At 47.7% G+C, this 24,794-nt stretch overlaps 1 protein-coding gene across 1 annotated transcript in view; it reads right to left on the bottom strand.

The window, feature by feature from the left end:
- The window catches only part of LOC111845724 (solute carrier organic anion transporter family member 3A1-like), a 49,164-nt gene that overhangs the window by 23,323 nt on the left and 1,047 nt on the right, over positions 1-24,794 (bottom strand). Inside the window, exon 2 of the mRNA XM_023815341.2 lies at positions 13,845-14,310. Within this exon, the coding sequence (XP_023671109.2) occupies positions 13,845-14,310 (466 nt within the window). The remainder of the gene's footprint in view (positions 1-13,844; positions 14,311-24,794) is intronic.

Raw genomic sequence — 24,794 nt, 5'->3', positions numbered from 1 at the left:
ACTCTCAGCATGGCTGCTTCTGCTCCCAGCAGAGCCAGAGAGTTCCATCCACTTTTCATTCCAACCAAGTCAGGCAGGGCTATCGGTGTTACTGTGACTGTATCAGCCTTGGGGGCCCCGTGCTCCCTGAGGCTGTCATCGTCCTTAATGCTCTTAGTGCCACACAGTCTGGCCCAGTTGCATTCCTAGAATATGCCGGAACCAACACTGCTACAGTACACAAGGCTGAAACTATATACAGGGCGACTGGCAGCACAGTCACCGAGAACTTTGGCTAACAGGCTTTATGGTGCCTGCTGGCTAACTGCTCCTGTTGCAGTCCAATGTACAACCGTTTATTTGGAGAACCTCTACCCTCCGTTAAAACGTTTTATTGTCAACTCCCGCTCTGGTAGGCAGATGCTCACTTCCAGACCCGCGAGCAGAGCTGCCAGACCGCGGTGTTCCCGCCCAGTTGCGCTATTTTGAAAATATGGTTGCAGGAAAATATTCAAAATATAGGTCGTAGGTTGCAGATTTTTGGCCTGCTTTCATAACGCACCGCAGCAGCGGACTGCAAGGGTAAAAAGAAATGAATTACTATAAGCACACGTGGTTCCTTATGCTTACTAATACCGAATCGCTAGCCGCCCAAGTCAGAGAGCTGGGTTGCAAAATCTCACACATCTGACAACACGCTTTCAGACTCACGCAAAGCAATCTTACAGCAAATGTATAGGCCTATTATTCCGTTATAAACCGAAAATTAGCTACATCAGAAGCGTTAGGGTAGTTTGGAAATTCAATACTATTTACAAGGTAATAAAACACATACATGTCCATTTATGTCCAGATTTATCTCGAATTGAAAATCTCACTGACCAAAGTTGGCAAATCTGGGAAAGGAGAGTGCATCCATCTATATGTTATTGTGTACTGTGGTTTAAATGCTGAAAATTTGAATGTGATCAGCATGCAAAACACCGATTTATTTCTTTGAGACAGACTATATTGTTTACACAGGGCGGCTTTGTATGTAAACTTAACTCATTGAAGACCTTGTATCATAACCAACAGTTAATCAGTAAAAGGCCATGTGAAATGATGGAATTTAATCGTCTCATATATCGTCTCATGTCGATTAAGTTTCATAAAGATTATCTTATTTGATTGTATAAACTGCAACTAGCTTGGTTAGTTAACAGCACAGCACAAATAGCAATGCTGCTAATGCAGCGGTACGTAGCGTTTGTCAGTCACAATTCTCACCCCACTGTGGTTGCTGGTACGACATAAGAATGAGTAAGAAGCCTGTCAAAAATGGGGCCTGATTTGGCATTTATCTGGGAAACACCATAAAGAAAGTTACTTAATTACCAGAAACTCAAAATCATTTAGCTCATAAATAGCACTGGCAGAAAGTCCCATTTATTACCGAGAAGAGATTCAGTAAATCTCCTATATTTACTTTTACAGGTCTCTAGGAGATCTTCCAGTCACTATTTTGTGTGCGTTGTGTTTCTTTACGGAAAGTTAGGATGTGTCTGTGAGAGAGGCGGGGCGCAGGAGAGTGATGGCGGCATCACAATGGACCCACAGGTGAGGTCATTTTTCCACAATGAATGGCCTGACATTCGCGGCAGAGTCTCTACAAATTGTACACAATTTTAATAATCCCCGCAAATTCAGCGTACATAATGGGGGACTTAACGCACTTAAACCGCCATATTAGTGAAGATGGAGAACAGTAAAATGGGGGAGAGATAAATCTAACTTTATATATTGCAAATATAACAGCAATAGTTTACAAAATAGAACGAATTGTATACAACGCAACTACAGCAGCGCCTTAAAAGGCGACGTGACGTCACATCTCTGACCCCGATATACCGGCGCCCCAATTAATATGAAACTTTCACTACTGACCGTAATGTTTAAAACAGCTGGCCCCTTGTTTTTCTTACCTTGCACTTGACAGACTTTAGCTGTTTAGTGGAGATTGTTAGCTGTCACATGTTATAAACCGGGGATGGAAAATGCACCAGAGTACAGTAGTAAGTGGCCAGTTCAGCAGAGCTTCGGCATGGTTCTCTTGAGGCTCTTCTTGCTCAGCTTGAGCACGTGTCACACACATCCCCGATACTTATCGGTGATATGGCAGATTTCTGAATGAGGATGGTGTTGCCGTCATCCGGACTTTTTAATTAAAATCCTAAACAAAACCACATCTAAAATTCAAGGGTGCTTATCGTGACACATCATCTGGTACCGAATTTATTTCTCTTTTTTTAATCTACATCCTGTTTGTGTCATCAGTCGGAAACAAAATTGCAAAGGAATGTCTCAACTTCATGGGACGTGAGGCTTCGCGCGTCCGCTGCTAGGTGCCGTTTCGCCTCCGCATTTGATCAGTATGTCCTAGTGGTGCAGAAAAACCCAGGGCAGGGCCCACGTCACCTGCCTTCCATCCTTGTTTCTAATTTTTGGGATTTACCATCGAAGCTGTCAATTCTCATGACAGAAACTGACTTAAAATCTTCAGACTATAGATTTTTACTGAAGTGTCACAAAGTATTCACTTTCGCAATAAATATGTAATTATAAAGGTACTACACCAAAAAGGATTTTTTCTTTCAAATGTACTAATCAGACCGAAAATACGCATATGCGGAGAAACAGACTACAGACAATGGACGCAATTTCAGTGGGTTGTTTGCTTAAGGTAATTACGGTAATGGCGATGGATGCAAACAGTACCGTTAATGCGGGGTAATGTGCTAAAATGCTCTATCATAATAATAAACATGCCATGAATCTGGATAGTGCTCTTCCTTCCCTCATCAGTTAAAGCCTGATGTTTAAATTATATGTTAAACTCGTAAAAACAAACGCTGCTTTTTTGCACACGTCATCGTCTGATTTCGTACCACCTGTTTACTGCCTGGTTAATGATCTTCCCAAACTGACAGCTGCACTCGGGTCAAGCATATATATACAGAAAAAAAAACACGAGCCTTAAATGGGAAACAGAAGAATTAGCACTTCTGTGATGATCAGGTCAGTCGTTTCTGCATTCTGGTTTTCTTCAAGTCAGAAAACAAACAGTCAGTACGCTGGTGTGCCCATATCATCTGTGGTGTGTTACTGCGTGTGCCCCCCTCCCGCCCTGCGCTTTCTGGGACCTTCTCCAGGCTGACGGCTCCATACTGAATAAGCAGTTATGTAAGGCTGATGGATGGATCTGCAGAGTCAGAGGAGCGCTCGGGACTGAGATGAGTGTGGAGAGGGCCGAGTTGGTAACAGAGCGGGTTAGTTACTGTACTTACTGAACCCGATGCCATCTTTGTCAGGGACTGTCCAACAGTGCAGTGATGAAGATTTATTTCAGCTCTGTGAAGCCTTTCCAAATAACCCCAGTGCTCTCATCACGCAGAAAGCCCACCGGCTGTCCTGCTTGTCCCAAAGCTGGCAGAGCAGGGTTGCTGATCCAAACGGACATAAATACTGACTATAACATCCACATTGACAATTTATTTCGGTACACTCGAACACAATGCCGCTGTTTAATATGAACGTCAATAGGCAATTATGTGCTTGCGCACTGATGCAAGCCAGAAATGCTTATTAAGCTAAGTCTCTGGGGCTTTTGACCTTTGGGAAATGCTTCTGGATTCAGATTTTGCTTCTAAATGTGTGCTGTCTGTGAGTAATTTCCCTTTTGGTTTAGCAGAATGGCATGTTTCACCCAGACATCTTGAAAGAAGTTCGACGGAAAAAATATCCGCGATCAAAGCATCTCGCTTTTCACACACTTTCATCCGGTTTCACCACCGCCGCTGTCAGTCATCACTAATCGCAGGGACTTTTTCACACATTCATAAAAAAGTGCAAACCAATGGCGAATCTGCCCCAGCAGCCACGCCGGAGTCCTGTGTATCCGCTCCCCCACTGAGTGATAGATATTAGCCGATCACGCTGGCAGGGGATGAACGAAAACGAGCAGGATGGAAGGGGCTGGCGAGATTCACAGAGCACGCCACCATCCTTGGGACTTGGGATATTTTTAATCGCTTTCCGCGCTTCCTCAGGAATACTGTAGCGGAGAGGAGTGAATTCACTTTGAGATCCTCTAACCTAATCAGAGACCCAGTAAAAGATGCAATATCTGAAATCTTGTTTTCCCTGCTTTCTCATATTCCACCGCCGGAGGCTGCCGGTAATTAAACACAAAATTCATCTGTCTAAAATGGAGACTATAGCAGGTAAAACAGGACAGAGGCATCTCTAATTCCTTAGACTGGTCCGTTCATATTTACATTTGTCCTGCTAATAAAGCTGCCCCTCAGAATTCAGCCCCTCAGAATTAAAAAAAAAAAAAAACGTGGTTCAGATGGACTAGAATCCCTAAACTGGCTAGTGGGTGCTTGTGTGCACCCCTGCAATGGATTGGGGTCCCATTCAGGGTGACTCAGCCTAAGCTAGAAGCTCCAGGCTCTCCTGTGACACGGACCAGGACAAGCGCTTATGGACTGGATAGATACCATAATAGCACTTCAGCAGAATCACTCTTTCCTATATGTTTTGCTCTGAAAATTCTTACATTCAAACAGGAAATAATATGAAAGACTGCTTACAGCGGATGGACCGGCGGTCTAATACGATGATCAGACTTAAGCTTGACGTGCTGATTAGCCCTTCAAGGATAAACTGACACTGTGGGTTTTTAAGAAGAAGGCATAACTACTGTTAAGAAGTCAGCCCACATATCGCTAAAATCTTCAGATTAATTGTGGGCGATGGGATGACACACAGCAGAACAAGGAAGACAGCGTGTGTGTGTGTGTGTGTGTGTGCATGCACGTGCGACGTGTGTGTGTGTGTGGGGGTGGGTAATGTATATTTTACATCGTGGGGACCAAATGTTCCCACAATCCGATAAAAATCTGTTGTTTTCCCTTTGACCATTATTTTGGTCCCCACAAGGGAAACTCAATTTTAGAAAAATCTGCAAACAAAAAACAAAAAATGCCAAAAAAAGTGTGTATTTTGTTTGGTTACTTATAATTAAGGTTAGGGCTGGGTAGGTATCATAGTTAGGGTTAGGGTTTTTCCTGTCCCCACATAGACGTACCGATGTGTGTGTGTGAGTGTGTGTGTTGCATGTTTGATCTGCATATGTGAGTTGGGACTATTAAGTCACAGATCACATTCACTTCTGGATTAACCACCATGGCATGCCTGAACTCGTGAGCTACGTCAAGCGCACACAATTCGGTATTTAAGCAATTTCAGGCAGAAACAATCGACTATCATAACACTTCTTGACAGAACACGATGCATGACCTAGCCAATCAAGTCAAGGCCCTCTTCAGCCCGTCTCACACTTGGTGCACCTTGGGCCTTGTAGCACATCTCACTCTGATTTTTGGATGGACTCGCCATCCTTGCTCTGATCGTCGCGTGACGGAGCAGCAGTGACGACTAACCCTTTTCCAGGAAATGCCGAAACGGTCCCACTGCGGCGTTGCGTAAGGAGCTTGTCCCCCACTCCATGAACAGATTTGGCACGTCGACAGCCTGCATGGTGATCACAGCCTTAAAAGGGAAACCAGCCCCTACCCCCCCCCCCACCCCTGTGCTGGCTCCGCCCGAGGGTGGAGAAGAATCAGGCATTTTTATCATCAGAAACATTGTATACAAAGTCCGCCCTCCCCAAATTCCTTTAGCACTCCCCCCCCCCCCCCCCCCAGCCCATTCTGAAGTGCCCACAGCTGGCCAGCTCACCCAGACCATCACAGCCTGGGAGAGGGCCCCCAAGGGGCCGTATTCGGATCTGCACGGGGGGGGGGGGGCTTTTGGGGGCAGCAGACGAGGCCAGCTGGATGAAAGCCTCTCTGTGCTACATTGCAATTAAATGGTGCCGCATCCTGGCGGGGAAGAGGCTCCGCCCACTTGGGGTGTGGGGGGGTCGGCACAGGACCCTCGGGAAGGGCGCTATGCAGACGGCCAGTATCCGCCCGCAGAAGCGCCATCCATCTTGCGCCGTTGCTTGTAATAATGCAGTTCCACCTTACACAGCCGCACCCATTTAATCAGAGGGCACTGAGCTGCACTCCAGGTCCGCAGGGATGCGGAAGCGTAGCGCGGGCACTGCCGCGTTTGACGCACACGCCTACAGTGACACACAGTGACACATGACGTCACACTGGGACCGCTCCTAAACCGCCGCACTAGATATCCCGACTCCTTAAGCACCACGACCCCTGCTGGCAGACAAGGCCAGCACAGTGGCTGCGTTGTGGGGGGAGGGAATGGAGCGTCTCGATCCGATTTTAAAAGCAGCCGGACAAACACACGTTTCCCTGGTGACGCCCGGCTGCCGAGGTTTATGCACATACAGCAAAAAAATAAATAAAAAAATCCCCATTTTAATCAGTGAATATGGAGCCTGACCCAAATCTCAGGCAGAAGCTACTCGGCATTCGGCTTACGACAGCCATGCGGGGGCCAGGGCTGTGTGGCCCCCCCGTTGGTGCTCTGGGGCTCTGTCCCGCTTCCAGCTGCCGTGCTGCACCACGCCGATAAAGAGGGGACCTTTTCTCACACCGCAGAGCTGCTTATGTGACCCGGCCGCGAGCTTTTAATCAGACATCTCAGATAACGAGCGTCTGCACTCCGCCGCAGGCCTGCACTGCACCTTCATGCTGCCTAAGCCTTTTGTTCATTTTAATCTTACGTATGTATTCTTCTGAATTTACACCCATCCATCCATCCATCCATCCATCTCTGAGTGTTACCAAAAGAGGACAAAAATGATCATAAGAACTATAAAATAAGCTATATGATCAAAGAATATGACTATGACTACATGTGACACTGAGGGGGGGGGGGGGGGGGGCTTATCCCATCCTCGTGGCTAAGCCTGAGAGGGGGGCAGAGGACAGTGTGACCGTTTGCCCAGGGCCCCACGGGGCCCCATGCGCTGACCACTGGGGCGAGATGACAGTGGATTCGAGAGGCACATTAGAGAGCCCCGGTCAGGGGTGGTCTATGCGGCCTTAGCTGGGGGGCTTACTGACCCGGGTTCTGTGCCATATCAGTGAAATCTGCTATGCTGCCATGAGGAGAGGCCAGCTAGGGGCCACGCGGTGGGTGGTGCAGGGGGCCCGACAGTCTGTGGGTCTGAGGAACCGAGCGCAGAAGGTAACCGAGACGGTAACTGTGTATTCCTGCCAGGATCTTAAATCAATCCCCTTCAAATGGCATTACAAATGTAGGCCTTTAAATCATTTAAATGCACTGTTATTCGGGGGGGGGGGGGGGGGGGGGATGACAACAGAAATGACTTAGCAATGACAGCAGAGCTCGCGGTCCTCAGCATGCAGATGGTGGCGTGTCCCTGCCTGACGGGCATCTGGCCAGATGTGTACAGGGTCTGGGGCAGATGGAGAGCAGACCTTCATCCCGGCCGCTGAAGCACACGCCCTCCTGCAGGCTCATCCCTATGCCAGTCCTCTCCTGCCCCTAGCCAATGCAGACTACATTCGCTCCCCCCGGATTGGCCCTTGGACTGGGGGCGGCGTCCATAAGGCTGCTTCAGCTACTTATCTGCCATAGAAAAACCGGAACCTGCTTTTGGAATGTGACACCTCTACGCTCTACTCTGAGGTCCTTTCTCCTGCCTGAAGGCGCTCAGCGCCCAGACCAACCTCCCCACCTCAAACCAACCTGTTTAATCCCCACTGCGTCCCGTTTTACGATGCGGCGCGTCAGACTTTGGAAAAAATCGTTTAATGCCTGGACAATGTCAGACTGCACATTCCGAATGAAGAGAAATGTAAAGATAACAAGAATGCTTTATCCTGAAAATGCCTTCCGGATTACGATGGACTTAATTTAATTACATTTTCTTTGGGTCATGGTATGAAAAACAGCACCAGTTCTTAAGAAGATATTAAACATGTCTTGTCGTGCCACTGCATTTTGCCTTTTGGTCTGTAACGGCGATGAGGGCTGGGTGGTCTGGGCTTTCTCACACGGTACTTTGAGGTGAGGTAAACGAGAAGGCTGAACTTGCCAGCCGGCCGCGTATCTCCCCCTGCCCCCATCACGGAAGGCGGGCTATAGGTGTTCTCTTTCCTGAATCCTGCCAGGATTATAACTGGGCCATGACGGGCCCGTGGGCTGCTCAGAACCAGGCCAGGGATGCTCACACCCGGACACTTCGGCCCAGATAAACGGGCAGATCTTACGCGTGAAGAGCGGGGTAATCTCTCGGACGTTTACCCGCTGAGCTGCCAGGTGCTGAAGCTGCCCCCTCGCCCACGGAATGCCAGTGTTACCCCAGCAGGGGTGGCTGTAAACTGCTCAGGTTAATTCCGGAAAGGTCCTGCCACAAGCAGCACTGCACTAAACGCAAGCTTCGGGGGAGTCGCCTTTTAGTGACTCTGGCAGCACAGTGGATTAACCGGAGCCTTCCAGATCACAGAATCAGACTGGATAACGGCCATCTGGCATTGGTCCGCCTTCCTGTGTGATGATGACTTGCGATTACACGCTTCCCACCGCGAAGACGTGCTGTTTCCTGCGGCCGCTGGTCACGCAGCCCCTGCAGCCTTGGCGTGGAGGTGACAGGAGGTGTAGGGAAGCAGGAAGCCTGCAAGAATGCCGTCACATCCGAACGCAGATCCATCATACAGCGTCTCCAAAACAATCTGCGCATGGAAAGACTCAGTGGGCTTGGGGGCCGCATGCAGGATACACGCTTTCCCAAGGAGGATGGGAAGCTAAGCCGATTCCTCAGAAACATTCAGGAATCGACTAGCTACAGTGACGCAATCACTGCAATCAGCCATGATTACTGTAGCTGGGGGGCGGGAGCAATTTGTCAGATGTATCCACAACCCACCCGCTGCCGCATGCTCGGACCCCTGGGTCGCTCATTCCTCCAGCAGGAGGCACCGTGCCTGTTGAATATTCATACATTTCAGGAATGCAATTACCATTAACGAGGGCTCAGGAGTGCAGGCCGCGTGGTGTGAGGTCACTTCCTGTCTGAGAGCGGGCCTCCTCACCGAAATGCCGCCCTTCAGCCAGGATGAGAGTACAGGACGGGGTATTGGTGAAGGAGGGTGGACAGCCTTTCTGGCCTTACAGAGGGCTGAGTGAGTGTCCCTGATCTGCATAAAAAATCACAGCACTTCAGGCAGGTCAGAGGCCTTGTCACCCCAGGGCAGACATGCCCCACACTATCACACTGCTTACCCAGCAGAGAGTCACACGAACCCACAGAACACAGAACCAGGGCTACAAATGGACCCCACAACCATGGACACGTGCTGTCCAAGTGAGAAGGATCAGCAAATGTTCCCAGAGCAACTGGAGGCTCAAGGGCCCGAAGGCCAAGGCGCTCAACTGTGTGAAATGAACCTACAACCTTCCGATCAGGACCACAGAAGCATAACCCACAGAGTGACAGCAGCGCTCGATACCCCGCGAGGCACCGTGCCGACCACTGCCCAGCGCTGGCAGTAACCTCTTATCACAAGACAACAGCCATGTAGCAGGAAGCCATAAATACATAACGCTGCTCGTGGAAGAAAAGAGCAGCGCGCTGAGCAGGCAGCAGACGAGGGGCGTCCAGGCACTGCATGGGTACACATCCCGACATCCTGCTACGGAGAGCCAAAGCCTCAATCCGACCGCACTGAAAAATTAGGACTACAAGCAAATCAGCCATGGGAGCCAGTTCCCAAGGCAGTGAGGTTCCACAAACCCGAAACCCGTTCATTCACGCTGGTGCCGCCCTTCGAGGGGTCCGACTGGCAGCGAAGGAGCGCTTTTCCCAGTGATACGTACTCCAGAGACATGGCTCTGGTTACACAAACAGCCATTTATACAGTACCGTGCAGAAGTCTCAGGCATCCAAAGAATACGTCAATGCCGTTTATCTGGCTAGTAAGCGTATGATCACTCAGAAAAAAACATTAGAATATATGGAAGTTGACACTGACACAAGAAAACTAACAGCAATTTCTTCTGTTCTCCAAAACGTTACTGAAGTCCCTCTGGATGGCTAAAAGGACACCGCTTCAGTTCCCAAACCGCTCCTCAGGGGTACCCAAGCCATTCTGTATATTCATTAAATTTCACCACCAGCTCACTTAATTAAATAACTTAATTAGTTCAATAACTTGATGAGGTATTGATTAGACCTACAATGGTGTGCTAGTGATTGAGTCAACAATTACATGGGTGCACTGAATGGATGCTGCAAATACTGTGGTGACTTTAGCAGAGGTTTTGAAATGCCTAAGCTGACACACCTTGACATAATATTACACCAACATGAAGATCATTTAAACATCATTTTCTCTGACTGCCTAAGACTATGCACAGTACTGCATGCATGCAGTCACGCACCATCCTGCAGCCTGGGAAGCTACACGCTACACGCTACACGCTTCTCACACGCTGACAGGCCCTGAGATCACGAGCGACGGTCTTACAGGTAGGGAGTGCCAGGGTGGGGGCATTTTTTTTTGGGGGGGGAGGCGGGCTTACTTCACCGGCTGATTACAAGTGACTTATGGTGCGTTCGATTATTTCTCTCCAAGTCGGAACTCGGATGAAAATGTCACGAAACGTCACGAAAAACGTCACTTCCCGTCGGAAACACGCCCCTTTTATGACGTTGAAGTCAGACCAGATTTTGTTGCCCGAGTTGCCCCTGTGACGTAATTTCAACATGGCGACTTGGTTTGTTTGTAGTTTGTTTACCGATCGAAAAAAGAATATCGCTATGAATGTACAAAAATATTTTATAAAGCTTTTAATGTGGTTTGACTGGTTCGTGTTTCTTGTTTGTCTCTCGGAAAAATCTCCATTTCTCCATTTTCTCCATTTGGAAAACTGCAAATCTGCTAAAATATAAAGCAACAACACACAGCAACGTGTTCATGGAGGCAGCCATGTTTGTTCCGAGATGTGGGTAGCTCGAACGGGAGATTGTCGGACGTGATGTCACTCAACTCGGAATTTCCGAGTTCCGAGAGAAAAACGAACGCACCATTACTGGCAAGGTCACAGGGTGAGGAACCTGACAGAGGTAGAGGTGGGGGGTTGGGGGGGGGGGGGGGGGAGTACGCGTGCAGTGGCTCCGGAACCCTGGTCCAAACCGCAATCATACCTGATAAAACCACTCAGGGTTTCACAAACCTGCCCCCAGCGCTGCCAGCAGCCCCCGACACGAGGCAGGAGCAGAGCTCTGGGGGGGCCATTGCTCACATGCTTTTGGGGGGGGGGGGGTCGAGAGATTAGGAGTGAAGGGATCTACATGGAATCCTGAACCACATATCAATCAATATGGGCCAGAGAAGACACCTGTAACACAGCCCATCTGTCACCCCCAGGTGTCTGTCACCCCATGTGTCTGTCACCCCATGTGTCTGTCGCCCCAGGTGTCTGTCACCCCAGGTGTCTGTCACCCCATGTGGTGCGCCCCCTGTCCTGTGCCGCCAGCCTCATGCCCCCTGCAGATGGAGAAGCCAGAATTCCAAGAGGAAAGAGTCCAGCATTCCCAGCCAATGAGGAAAGAGTCCAGCATTCCCAGCCAATGAGGAGAGAGTGCCGGGCACACGGCTGCGGGAGCTTCCGCAAGCGGCACTGTCTGACAGAAGCGGCCCTTATTGTTTCCGATGGGAAAAGGGCCCGAGGCATCGGGGCTCGGGAACAATCTCCTGCATTGACGCGTCTCGGACGCGTGTGATCGGGGCGGTCAGCTGAGCTCCCGGAAGCGCTCAATGCCACATTGTCCTGTTCTCCTCATCCTTCACCCCCCCTGCCCTCACCAGACCCCCCCTCCCGCCCCCCCATTATAATAAATGTCAGTTTTAATGCCGCACAAATGTCATGGGGACTAATGTTTGTACTGCAAAAGCAATTTGTATGACAATTTACAGAAACAGGCATTAAAATGTGATTTATATTTTAAAATGATATAATGCCTGGTGATCCATCCTCCCCGCTACTTATGCAGTACAGGGTGGGGGCGGAGCCTGGAGCCTATCCCAGGATGCACAGGGCCAGGGAGGCGCTGGACGGGGAGCGTGACAGAGACACACAGGGCCTGGCCAGTGGGCCTCTGCAACACTATGTGCTGTGTTTTTTACACACAGACAAACAACAAAAAGCACCACCGTCGTGATGGATGCACATGAGACCCAGAAAGACCCAGAAAATGGAGGGAAATGCTTCCCTCAGCTTCCCAGCCACCTCTGTCATTGACAGCAGCAATAACTGCTGCTCCATACTGCATAATGGTTACTCATCATGGTTATGTCTCAATCGCAAGGCAAATGGCACCATGTCTGACTGCACAGAGCTGATTAAACGCTGCAGACTACGACGACTGAAGGGTCTGGGCTGTGCTCAGGGCCCCACACACCGATGCTTTAAATGTCACATCTGGAATATGACTGAATGCCCCACCCCCCATCTCATGCTGTGTATGTGTGTCTGTGTGTGTGTGTGTGTGTGTGTGTGTGTGCCAGACAGCTCCTCACTGTTGGATCATGCTGGAAAAGGACACAGTCTATCCTCAAATGTCAGGGTGGGGACCATGTCCAGCCATTCAGGCCAGAACAAAGGAAAGGCGGACCTTTCCAGAAAAGTGTCTGTTGTGGTTTTTCCTCATCCTGAATTTATTTTTGCAACCCAGAATGACCTTCCTCTGTCCCTGGTGCTATGTCTCAATGTAGATCCCCCCCTCGCATCTCAGTCTACGTCTCAGCTGCACCTCACCCTAAACATCTATAACACCTCACTCTGAAGTTCCCACGCTGTGTGCCACAGCAGAAGCGGATGTGTATGTTAAGACTCTCCGCCTGTGATCAGATGGTCACTGGGTCAAATCCTGTGGCTGGAAGAGTGATTTCACCACTAGGCTTTTGAGCACTACCCTTAAGCCCAATCACTGCACGGACTGGATCCCTGCTTTCTGAATCGTACATCGTTCTGGATACAAGTGCCTGCTAACTAAATAAATGCAAATGATCAGAATCTATTTTTTAATGACACACGACCGAGGGTCAACTTTGTGTAGCTCTCCCTGGGCAACCACACCCTGCCTAAATAAAACAAGCAGATGCTTGACCTCTGGGCAACCACACCCTGCCCTCATGATCCTGCCCAAAAGTCCAGCCGTTGAGCTTTGTTGGGGAAGTGCTTTGAACAAACTCCCAGGACTCAGAGGCTGTGATTGGCTGGGCTGTGACTCCGAGTAAATAAACTGCTAAAGCACAATCGCCTTTCCTGCTTGTCCCCACATGGCCAGTTTGATGTCCCAGTGCTCCATGGGCCCTCTGTAATGCCGAGAGGCCCAGCGCAGGGCACAGCAAGGCTGCACTGGACCTCGGAGCACTGCAGACAGCCTGCTGCATAAAAACCTCTTCACTTGCAATACTTGAGGGTCCTTGTACTGGAATGACCCAATGCCCCACCCCCACCCCCCATGCAGGCTGAACACCTCATTCCCATTGGTTTGACTGTGAGCCATAGTTCTGTGGCAACATGATGTAACAGCCATCGTCATAATGATCCAGGTCCATCTGGGGGCCTTGCGGGTCACAGTCAGAACTATTTTACAGAGAGAAAGTCCCCCCCCCACCTCAGTATGATCACTTAAAGACCTCTGCAGAAGATCATTGGGGCAAAGTCAACCACCAATCAGATGCACAATATATACCCCACCGACCCACAAGATTTAACCAATCAAGACCCGGCTTTTGGTGTGCACTCTGCTTACAGGTTGCAGCCTCATTAAAGAGCCCTGACACCGCAGGGACTGGGACCCGCAAGGGACTGACCTATGTACAAGGAGGAGTCCTTCCTGCGCACGTGGTCATCAATGTAGGAGACGCCCAACGGCTGCACCGGCGTGGCCCCGATTCCCAGCAGCACCTGGGCCCCGATCAGCAGCAGGTACATCATGTTGGTGTTGGCTCGGTTCCCACAGGCCACGCCCCCGGGATCCTTGTCCTCGGCATGGGACGAGGAGTTGGAGCACACGTCCCGGCTGTCCCTGGTCCGCCAGGTCTCGCCCACCTCGTACCGGTACTGGTGGGTGAGGAACTCGGGCAGTGCCGACAGGAGGGCTCCCAGCGCCATGACGATACCGCCACAGCCAATCAGCCGCGGCCGGTGGGCCCGGGCGCCGAAGTAGCTGACGAACAGGATGAGGGCCAGGTTGCCGATCTCAAAGCTGCTGGCGATGACGCCCACATCGGCACTCTGCAGGTTAAAGCGCCGCTCCAGCGTGGTCAAGACGCTCACCTGTGGGGAAGAGGGACACGGTCAATGGAGAGAAACAATCAATTTGGAGAGATGCGGTCAATGCAGACAAACGGTCAATGCAGACAAACGGTCAATGCAGACAAACGGTCAATGCAGAGACATAGTCAATGCAGACAAACGGTCAATGCAGAGACATAGTCAATGCAGAGACATGGTCAATGCAGAGACATGGTCAATGTGAAGATGCGGTCAATGCAGAGACATGGTCAATGCAGAGACATGGTCAATGTGAAGATGCGGTCAATGCAGAGACATGGTCAATGAAGAAAATGGTCAATGTAGGAACATGGTCAATTTGGACACAGTCAATCTGGAGAGGAAGGATGGACATTTTGCCAGTCATTATTTGAGTATTATTCTATTAACCTCGCCTCCATCCTAACACAACCAGAGAAACATGCATGGAGTATGGATCAAAAATATTTCTTTCTTTCCAGTCAAAATGAGATATCACTCGTTGCTGCAAAGACATCATGTAAAACATTAAAAAGTAGCTTGAATAAATTAAACTGAAACTTGACATTAAAGTAAACTAAGGAGACAGCTGAAGTGCCCTAACATACAGCACGGTATAATAGCCTGGGCCTTGGGCAGTCACGGAAATTTCTTTATTTTTAACGACAGAACCCTAGCAGCACTTCTCCGGATTATAAATTACTCCATTAAATTATTTCCATAAAAAATGACACATCACTCATTGCTGCGAAAGGGACAACATTTGATGTAGCCCTGAAACTAGGGCTGAACAATACTGGAAAAATGCACATTGTGACAGGCCAATCTGAAATCTTTGGGATAAATATTATTTATAAAACAAAAAAGGAGTCGAAAATTTTCCCAAAATATACAATAGTCAAATAAAACTTATTATCTACCAATACAGTTTGTCTTTACTGGGAAAGTGAGTAGTTTGCATTCTGGATAACTTGCCAAAAAGTCTCTACTGGTACCCCTGACAATTCACACTTATCTAAGATTTTATGAATTTCAAGAACATTGTAACGACAACCATGGCAACCTAAATGTATGTATAAAATTAACAGCAGCAGCATAATCAGATTCTCTTACACTTGTTGCTGCGAGCAGAGTCAACAGACACAAAGCAACGCCGACAAACCACTGGCTTGTGCTCAATATCGTCTCTGTGGAGTCCAAAATATTCCCATAGAGTGGAAGACGGACGTCTTCTGGGGATCAGCTTTTGTTCGCTTCTCCCCTCCTCACTCATTTTCGTTTAATTTCTCACAGACGCACCAGACGGTCTACGAGTGAGTCCAGCAACAAGGACGAGAATGATGATGATCGTCTCGGACAGCGCAAGCACAGTTCACACAGAAATACAGGCGCTATAACTTCAGAATGAATAAACTGCAAACTTATCACAGAATGGATGAATCACGAGTAATTACACTGTTGCTAAGTAATATTTAAAACAGCTTGTTTATTGTTCAACTTTAATATGCTCCAGACCCCCTGCGACCCTGAATAGGACAGATTATTTGAATTAATCATTTTTTAAAAATGTATACGTTATTTAATATAGAAGTATTACATATTGCTAACTCATCCCTAGCAGAGACACATGCGTCCGGGTGTGAACAGGACCTGCCGTGACTGCGTGATGACAGAATTAACCACGGGATGCGATGAAATGAACACCCATGCCGAGGAGATAAACAAACAGCGACAGCCTGGGATGCGGAGATGCCATCCATGTACCAGGGACAGAGCAAAGCGTGGGGCCAGGGCCAGGGAGCAGCGGGCAGGGGGCCGGCCACCTCCATCGCGGGGCACGTGTTGGCACACGCTCACCGTCGGCAAATTAGAGATGCCAATTCACCTAAACAGCATCTTTTTGGGTCTGGGGGAGGAGAACGGAGCCCCTGGCAGGCACCCATGTGAACATGGGGAGAACAGCACATGGAGCGGGGGTGGGATCTGAACCACCACCCCCCCCTAAAAGCTAAGTAGAAAGAAATACAAACAAACGTGGCATATGGTGAAATTCAGAGAGTGACCAGAGAACGGCGGAGCTGCTGAGGAGGCCCCGGCCATGGCTGACCTTCACAGACAGGGGGCGCCGCGTGCAGCTGGACAGAAAAACGGGGCCTGACCGCAATTCACCGGCCAGTAGGAGAGAAATGACAGCGACGCCATGCTGACTGCCAGGGAGATGGGCACGGACTTGCCCCCCAGGAAGGGGGCAGCCCCCACCTGGGTGACGAGGGGCGAGGTACCTGTAGGGTGGAGCTGAGCGTCACGCGGTGACGGTAATGCCATTCCGCTCTTCAGTTTGATGACACAGACCAAGATGGACGACGTACATATGATTAGAATTATTAAATCCCATTGGAGAGAAAAGACATCAGAGGCAGCGCAGAATGGAACTGCACATATTAATCAGTGCAAATGCGTGGAATAAATACTGAACACTGAATATAAACTGTGCAAACAATGAATGTGCAAACATATACTCTTTGGGGGGGTTTAAATTTTACGGTTAGATTTAAAGGAATTCAAAAGCAGTATCTGATGTGATTACAGAAGCTGTGTGTGTGTGTGTGTGTGTGTGTGGATTATGTTTATATTACATTGTGAGGACAAAGTGTTCCCCACAATGTAATAAAAACCTGTTATTTTGATGTTGTGGGGATCATTTTTCAGGTCCCAACAAAGATCTGTAAAAGCAATCAAAAAAGTAAAAATGCCAAACAATCTCATATTTCTTTTGGTTACTTATGGTTAAGGTCAGGGCTGGGTAGCAGTTAAGGTCATCATGTTGTGATTAGAGTTTTCCTCATAGAAATGAATGTAGAGTCCCCACAAAGATATAATTGCAAACCTGTGTGTGTGTGTGTACGTGTGTGTGTGTGTGTACGTGTGTGTGTGTACGTGTGTGTGTGTTCTAAGCCATACCAAGAAGCACCACTGAAATGGGTTCCGCTGTGTTAAAGCCCAAACACATCTATCGCAGAAATGGGCCCTCCTGGGATCACCCCCAGCGGCTCCAGAGGGAGGGGCTTATGATGCGGCTGAGGAACAGCGGCTCCCTCGGCGTGGCGCCTGTCCTGGGAGGGGCCACCCTAAAATACAGCCTCAGACAGCATTCCTCAGGGGGCGATGCACGCCTATCCTAATTACAGGCCGGGCCCCGAAACGCAGCACAATGCAAACAGCACCGTGTCTCATTATTACGGCTCTCTGTTCCCCTCCTCTACTAAATACAGACATCTTTGACAAAATCACTGCTGTTCGTAATGTGAATTATTAGATACAAATTGGGAAGATTAACTGGGCGAAACTGGCAGAAGATGCTAAATTAGCGTGTATTTCCAGTCTCCAGAAGATAAGTATGAGCCTAGTGGTTTGACCCCTCACTGTTCTGTACAAATGGTGGAGGGGGGCTGGATCTTGCCCACAAAGCCACAAGGGGAAGCAGGGTGGCAGAATCGATTAGCAGTTTGCCCGCCCATGGCACGTATGCCTCCGCAGGACTGTTTTCCTGTGACAGCGCGAACGCAAGCAGCCTCCCGATTGGTTATTCAGACGGTTCAGACACATCGCACGTCACCTGATGCACGGCTCCGCTGCAGCATGACGCGCTCATGCTAGCTGATATTACGTCATTATCGCCGATTTCAGCCGCATGCCAAAAATACATCTGTGATACGTCATATCTGTGAAGTCCTGGAAGCTGGCTCCTCATCAGAGCCAGCACCAAACTATTTTTGGGACAGAAGGTGCACATCCTCGCTCGGTTCCCGGAGATGTGTCCAAGATTAGCTGCAGCTCGCTATACGGAGGAATGATGGACAGGCAGGGGAGGAGCTTGCTCAGGGTCACAGCAAAGGTCACCGCAGGGCCGGCACTGAACTGAAAATGACCGGTGGCTGCGTGAGGTTATGGATTTGCTTTCTGGGCCGGTTAAGACTCGGTGCAAGAGTCTGTAAATGAAACTGAAACTGTAATAATATACATTGTTCTATGTTTTTAGTCTCTTACAGAACACTCAGCCATCAGCTTCTGGACTACGATTTAACTGTAAATTCTATACACGATACTATTTGCAGATCAGTTTACTTTCAATCACAATGACCACAGTGTCCCATCAATAAACCTACAATTTCAGTCACCTGGAATAAGGAGAGTTTGTGTGTGTGGTTTAAGCATGTGGGCATGCAAATTAAGGGTGTAAAGATGCATCGATGCATGGTGATGAATCAATTATTTAGGTGGCAATTCAACTACATTGGTCTGGCAATTATTTCAGAGAAATCGTGCTTAAAGATAAATATAGTTTGGATTATAGGTTGTGCGTTCATGTGCTGCAAGGAGATGCGCAACGCAGCAGAACTGGCACGGGAATTTCCAAAATGTAGAATAGCAGGGGAAGGCTACTTAATATTCACAAAGAAAGCACTACCTGATGATCTTTGTGTGATGATGCTTTTGGGAAATGCCTCTCTTCTGAAATACAAAACAGTCATTCTAGCAACGGTCAAGACTCTGTGGTAGCTATCTACTGTAGCTAAATAAAATGCATTTGCATTAGAGATGCACGATATACAGCCTGATATCAGTATCAGCCGATACTCATTAAAAATCAAAACATCAGCATTGGTCTGAGGTGTCAATCTTGGTGAATATTTAAACTTTATCAATATTCAAAGCAGCAGCTCCAGAGCTAAAGACATAACTGTTAAAATAATAACGATAACAGCATTGGACAATCAGTCATCTGTTGTGGGGGATGAGGGATTGTGTCGGCTCATTCACCACTTACGGTTTTTCTTGATTGCTCTGAAGTATTACTCAAATGACAATTAGTTTTTCTCGATTACTTTGAAGCATTTCTCAGATGACAATTAACATTTATTAAACAATCCCCAGACCGTAATGACAATTCTGCACAATCGCTTCACACAAATGTTTTAGTACCTATATACAAATTGTTTCGTACAATTGTCATCATTTGACACAATTTTCAGTTACTTGTTGGTCAAAATTGATTATGTAGTTTCCTATTGTAATAATTTTACACCCAAAACTATATATGTATGTGATCCTCGTGTTAGTCACCACATGCAGGACTGTTAACCAAGCTTTCAAAATGATTTAAAAATATATTGAATAAATTGTAGCGATATGGCATTGTCGTGTTTTTGGTTCCCACAGCACATGATTTTGTTGTCCTTATATTGCTATTTTGGTGTTTTGTGTTATACAATGCTGTGTGACTTTTTTGTTTGCTATTGTATTGTATCTGGAGATCTGAAGACGTTAGTGTGCATGCGAGTGCTTTGTCTTGCCAGTGAACTTTACATGCTGTGATTTAGAGCCGTGCAGTGTTAAAACTGGTGTCTTTGACATGAATAAATATCACTTTGCTAATGAAATATGATCAGCAGTGATACTGTGAAAGTGGGAACCGACTATCATTCAGCATTGTGGAGCTCAGGAGCAGACTTACACTGACAGACTTACACTGACATACTGACAATATATCTAAGCATTTTGACCCTCATGGTAAAACGATGCATTTTGTACTTTTCATTTTGGTGGCTCTGACTAATTCATTGGTGTAAATATTTGCTTTTGAGACATGAGTTAATTGTTTTGAGTGAGTTACAGGCTTTTGCAGCTAAACCATAGTGTTGTGCTGTATGCATGGACTGTTTTGAGAAATGCTCTTATAGTTTTGAGAATGTTAAGCATGTTTCATGAAATTTGTCGAATCAAGAGAAACTTTAAAAGAGGTCCCAAAGTACAATAGATCCCTCCTGCATCACATTATTGGAAATTTTTGCATAAAATATATGTGCAGTGCTGATTTGGAGGACGCCGAGCATGTTCACGGCAGCCTCGCATGTGATGTCTCGCAGTGATTTCGCAGTGATTTCGCAGTGATCTTCGTAACTTTTCGTGCAGCTCACATGCTCACTTCACTTGCCTAGGGGACCAAAGGGACCAAAAAATTTAACAGTTTTTTCCAGTTCGTGGGGGTCCACACTCCTAACCCCCACCATGTGAAAGGCTCTGCCATACCATCCGCGACATGTTGATAAGCCAAATCAGGGCCATAGATCAGTCTTTCATTTCACACAGAATAAAAAGCATGGTAACGTCATTCCGCCCATCTCGCCGGGAAGCTCAGCACCCCCACCCCCCCACCCATCAGGTAGCACTTGTTTTTTTATCTCTACAGTTCAGTTGTTGGCCTTTTGATAATTTACACTGACCTGCATGCATGTGCGTGTTCCTGTGCATGTGTCGGCTTGAGATTAAGTGTCTATATTTACAGTAGTATGTGCATGTGTGTATTTGGGGCAGTGTCTGTGCATGTGTATATATTTAGAGCAGTATGTGCTGTGTGTGTGTGAATGTGTGTGTGTATGTGCTGTATATGTGCGTGTGTGTGTGTATGTGCCTGTGTGTGTGTGTATGTGCTGTGCGTGTGTATGTGCCTGTGTGTGTGTGTGTGTATGTGCTGTGTATATGCATGTGGGTGTATGTGCTGTGCGTGTGTATGTGCCTGTGTGTGTATGTGCTGTGTATATGCATGTGTGTGTATGTACTGTGCGTGTGTATGTGCCTGTGTGTGTGTGTATGTGCTGTGTATGTGCGTGTGTGTGTGTGTATGTGCTGTGTGTGTGTGTGTGTGTGCTGTGTATGTGTGTGTGTGTGTGTATGTGCTGTGTGTGTGTGCTGTGTATGTGCTGTGTGTGTGTATGTGCTGTGTGTGTGTATGTACCATGTGCGTGTGTATGTGCTGTGTGTGTGCTGTGTATGTGCGCGCGTGTGTGTGTATGTGCTGTGTATGTGCTGTGTGTGCGTGTGTATATGCGCTGTGTGTGTGTGTGTGCGTGTGTGTGTGTATGTGCTGTGTGTGTGTATGTGCTGTGTGTGTGTATGTGCTACCGCACGCTATCTGCCACATGCTTCACATCCTCTGCTGGAACCCGACCTGTTGCTCTGTGGTTAGGATGCTTAAGCAGCCTCTACGGCAGCCCTGGTTGCCACGAAAATGATGCTCACAAGGCGACAGTTCCTGGATGATGCTTTTTAGAAGCCTGGCTGGGCGCTGAAGCCGCACTTCTCACGCAAACAGCTGCAGCTTTGGTGAGAGTCTGCAGAATTAATGAGGTTGCTTTGTCTCGCAATGACCGCCATAAATCCAACAGCACGCAGCTCCACACGTCGTCTTCTGTTTCTCACACCAGGGGCAGCTCCTCTCAAGCTCCCAGCCATGTCAGGGGGGGACTTCGTCCTGGAAACCTGGGAGCTCTGTCCCATAATGGGCTCTCGGATCATCAGGGATCCGCCACCGGCCGGCGTGGAAAGACCACGGGGAGAACGTTAATGCCGTCTCATTTCTGATGCTGTCTCTAAGAAGGGGTCCCTCCATAGCTTCAAAGCGGCTTCAGAAGAGCAAGCAACCTTTCAATCCATCAATACATGAACAACATACATTTTATACCTCTCCTTCACCTCCCCAGACGTTGTCCACAATGTGCAAGAAATATTTACCAAGGAACAAGTGACTCTTCGCTTTCTGACCGCACTCAATTGATGATCCATAGTTGCCATGAAGTGTCAACCCATCCGTTTATAACATTCAGATATGTTGTCCCTCAGCCTATTGGGACAGCTGGTAATATCCCTCAGCCTATCAGGGAAGCCGATTACATTGCACAGCCTATCAGGGACAGATATGTTATCCTTCGACCTATCAGGACCGCTGATAATGCCACCCCACAGCCAATAAGGACAGCCAGTTATGTCATCACTCTGTCTCCCTGTAAGCTGGTCATGCTGTCCAAAAGCCAATAAGGACAGCTTGCTCTACTATCTCTCAGCCTATTGGGAGAGTCGTTTATTCAGTTTCTCAGTCTCAGGACGGGCAGTTATGCACTCCCTCAGGCCTTTCCGCTCCCTCCGCCACAGGGAAAGCTTTAGCATTCTCAGTTAACAGTAGAAGCAAGCTCTCCACAGCTCGTTGCCGCTCAGCTCGCCTGTGAGCATACACAGGGCTCAGAAGAGCCTTCTAGAACATGGCGGGGGTCACCAGGCTGCCTGCAAGCAGCAACCGGTCTCAGGAACATGCAAACCATGCCAGCATGATTTGAATGGCAGGCGTGCTGAAGCTAGACAGCCCAAGCATGATGGGTTTAGTTAGGGAAATCTTAAGGAGGGGACAGAGGTATCCAAGCACCCGTGTTCAAAACAGGGAGCGTGAGTCACCATATTTAGGAAGGTCCATGTAAGATAAAACTAGCTGGGAAGTTTCGAAAAGGAGACTTATGGGCAACAACTGTGGTTCCCTTTCTAGACGATAATCTTATTTTTTTTGTAAGATGAAAAAGAAAGCGTACTACTGCTGGCAGGCCACAGAGGGGAAGTCCAACAGTGACACATCAGCCAGAAATGAGCACAAAGTCTGGACTGCGGCCACTCAGTAACTTGGGTGGGGGCCCTATGCCGTGAAATGTCTCGGCCCCCAGCGAAATCGACACAAATTCTGGGAAACCGACTTTCAGTCTGAGCACGACGGGCCAAAATTAAAGGGAAAATGAAATATATGAAGAGAAAGGTCAGGGAAAGTTCACGCTGAGAAAATCAAAAGGCGAATATACGTTATTTACAGGAAAAACAAGTAGAAAAGCATTTATAAAAATTTTTTTAAATGTAAGGACCCCAGCCGTAATGGGCTGGGCCGTACTTCAGAGTTGAAATTTAAACTGATTAGCTCATGTGACACTTTGCAGGCCAAACCATAAGTGACGATCACGTCAGGCCAGTGGCGTGTTTGGAAGCACGTAATCGTGGCCGTGTCTAAAGTGAACAGAGATGGGCCGCATCTGCAAGCCTGCGCGCGGCCGGCATTAACAGTGATGCGTAGGCCAGGAGGCTGCCGGCGTGAACCGACCCGTGTGTGACCCCTGACCCGGTAAACATGCCATTTCTCAGCCCCCCCCCCCCCCCCCCCCGGCCCACTCTGCGCATCCATTTCCACGGTAATAGGCACAGGGAAAGACCTCCACCCTCTGGGCGATAATCAATACAAACGAGGTCAGTATGTATCTGCGTGTATAAATGTTTAACATGAGAACTGGACTTCACGATAAAAATCTGATCAATTTGGACTTTACAGTTTTTCTTGATTGTTTTGGAGCATTTCTCAAACATTTGCATTTACATTCTCACAGCATATGATTTTGTTGTGCTTATATTGCCATTTTGCTGTGTTTGTGTGTTACATTGTGTTATGTTTGCTATTGTACTGTGGCTTGAGATCTGAAGACGTTATATGTGCATGTGAGTGCTTTCTGCTGCCAGTGAAGTTTACACACTGCAACATAATGTTGCAGTGTTGAAATTGGTGCCTTTGATATGAATAAGTATCAGTTTGCTATAGAAAAATGATCGGCCAATGACAATGAGCTGACCAGTGGGAACTGATCATTATTCAGAATTGTGGCAAACAGGAGCAGACTTACACTGACATACTGAAAATATATCTAAGCATTTTGACCCTCATGGTTAAAACGATGCTGTTTGTACTTTTCATTTTGGTGGCTCTGACTAATTCATTGGTGCGATTATTTGCTTTTGAGAAATTAGTTAATTGTTTGGGGTGAGTTACAGGCTTTTGCAGCTAAACCATAGTGTTGTGCTGTATGCATGGACTGTTTTGAGAAATGCTCTTATAGTCTTGAGAATGTTAAGCATGTTTCATGAAATGGCCAACAAACGTGAAAAACCATAAGATAAAAATCTGATCAAAGTCTGATCTCAGTATAATATTCTAAGAAGGTTTATCTAAAGACCTCTGACCTGTACAGCTCCATTCTTATGGGCAGAAGGCCTGTGATTCTGTTGCTGTCTTTCCACTCCAAATATGGCCAGAAAAACTGGGTTCGCATCACTGATTTCCCTGGTCGGGAAAACCCACTGGAGTACCTACTTGTCATCACACGCACAATGCAGATAAACATTCGTCCAGTCCCTCTTTTTTAATCTACTAGGCAAGTACGCACAGCTGAAGTCTGGCTCTAAACACTGCGTGGTGATGTCAACAGCTAAAAATTGTCTACATGTGCTGTAGGATGGTGCACGACCCCGAACTTGCCAAAACTGGACTTGATAGATAAAGTTAAACGTCTATCAGCTTTAAAGAGCGATTCAAATCGCCAAAAGTCGTCAGCATCTGGCAAACTTTTGGACAGTTTAAATAAGAAATGCACAGGCGTTATATAAATTACAACAATGTATTAATGGGAATATTTAACATATTGCATTCTAGCCTGTAAAAAAGTTGTTAATACAGTGTTAATAAAATGTACTGCTATCTGAAATGGTCAGAAACCTTATTTCATGCGGGTAAGTATGTTGTGTTTTTAATTACAGATGCCGCATAAAGCAGCCAAGTCGTCTGTTCATTCACTGCGTCCCTCGGCCGTAGT

This window comes from Paramormyrops kingsleyae, chromosome 13, assembly GCF_048594095.1.
Source record: "Paramormyrops kingsleyae isolate MSU_618 chromosome 13, PKINGS_0.4, whole genome shotgun sequence".
NCBI classification, from domain to species: domain Eukaryota; kingdom Metazoa; phylum Chordata; class Actinopteri; order Osteoglossiformes; family Mormyridae; genus Paramormyrops; species Paramormyrops kingsleyae.
Note: the sequence above shows the minus strand (reverse complement) of the source record. Positions and strands in the feature narration are given on the sequence as shown.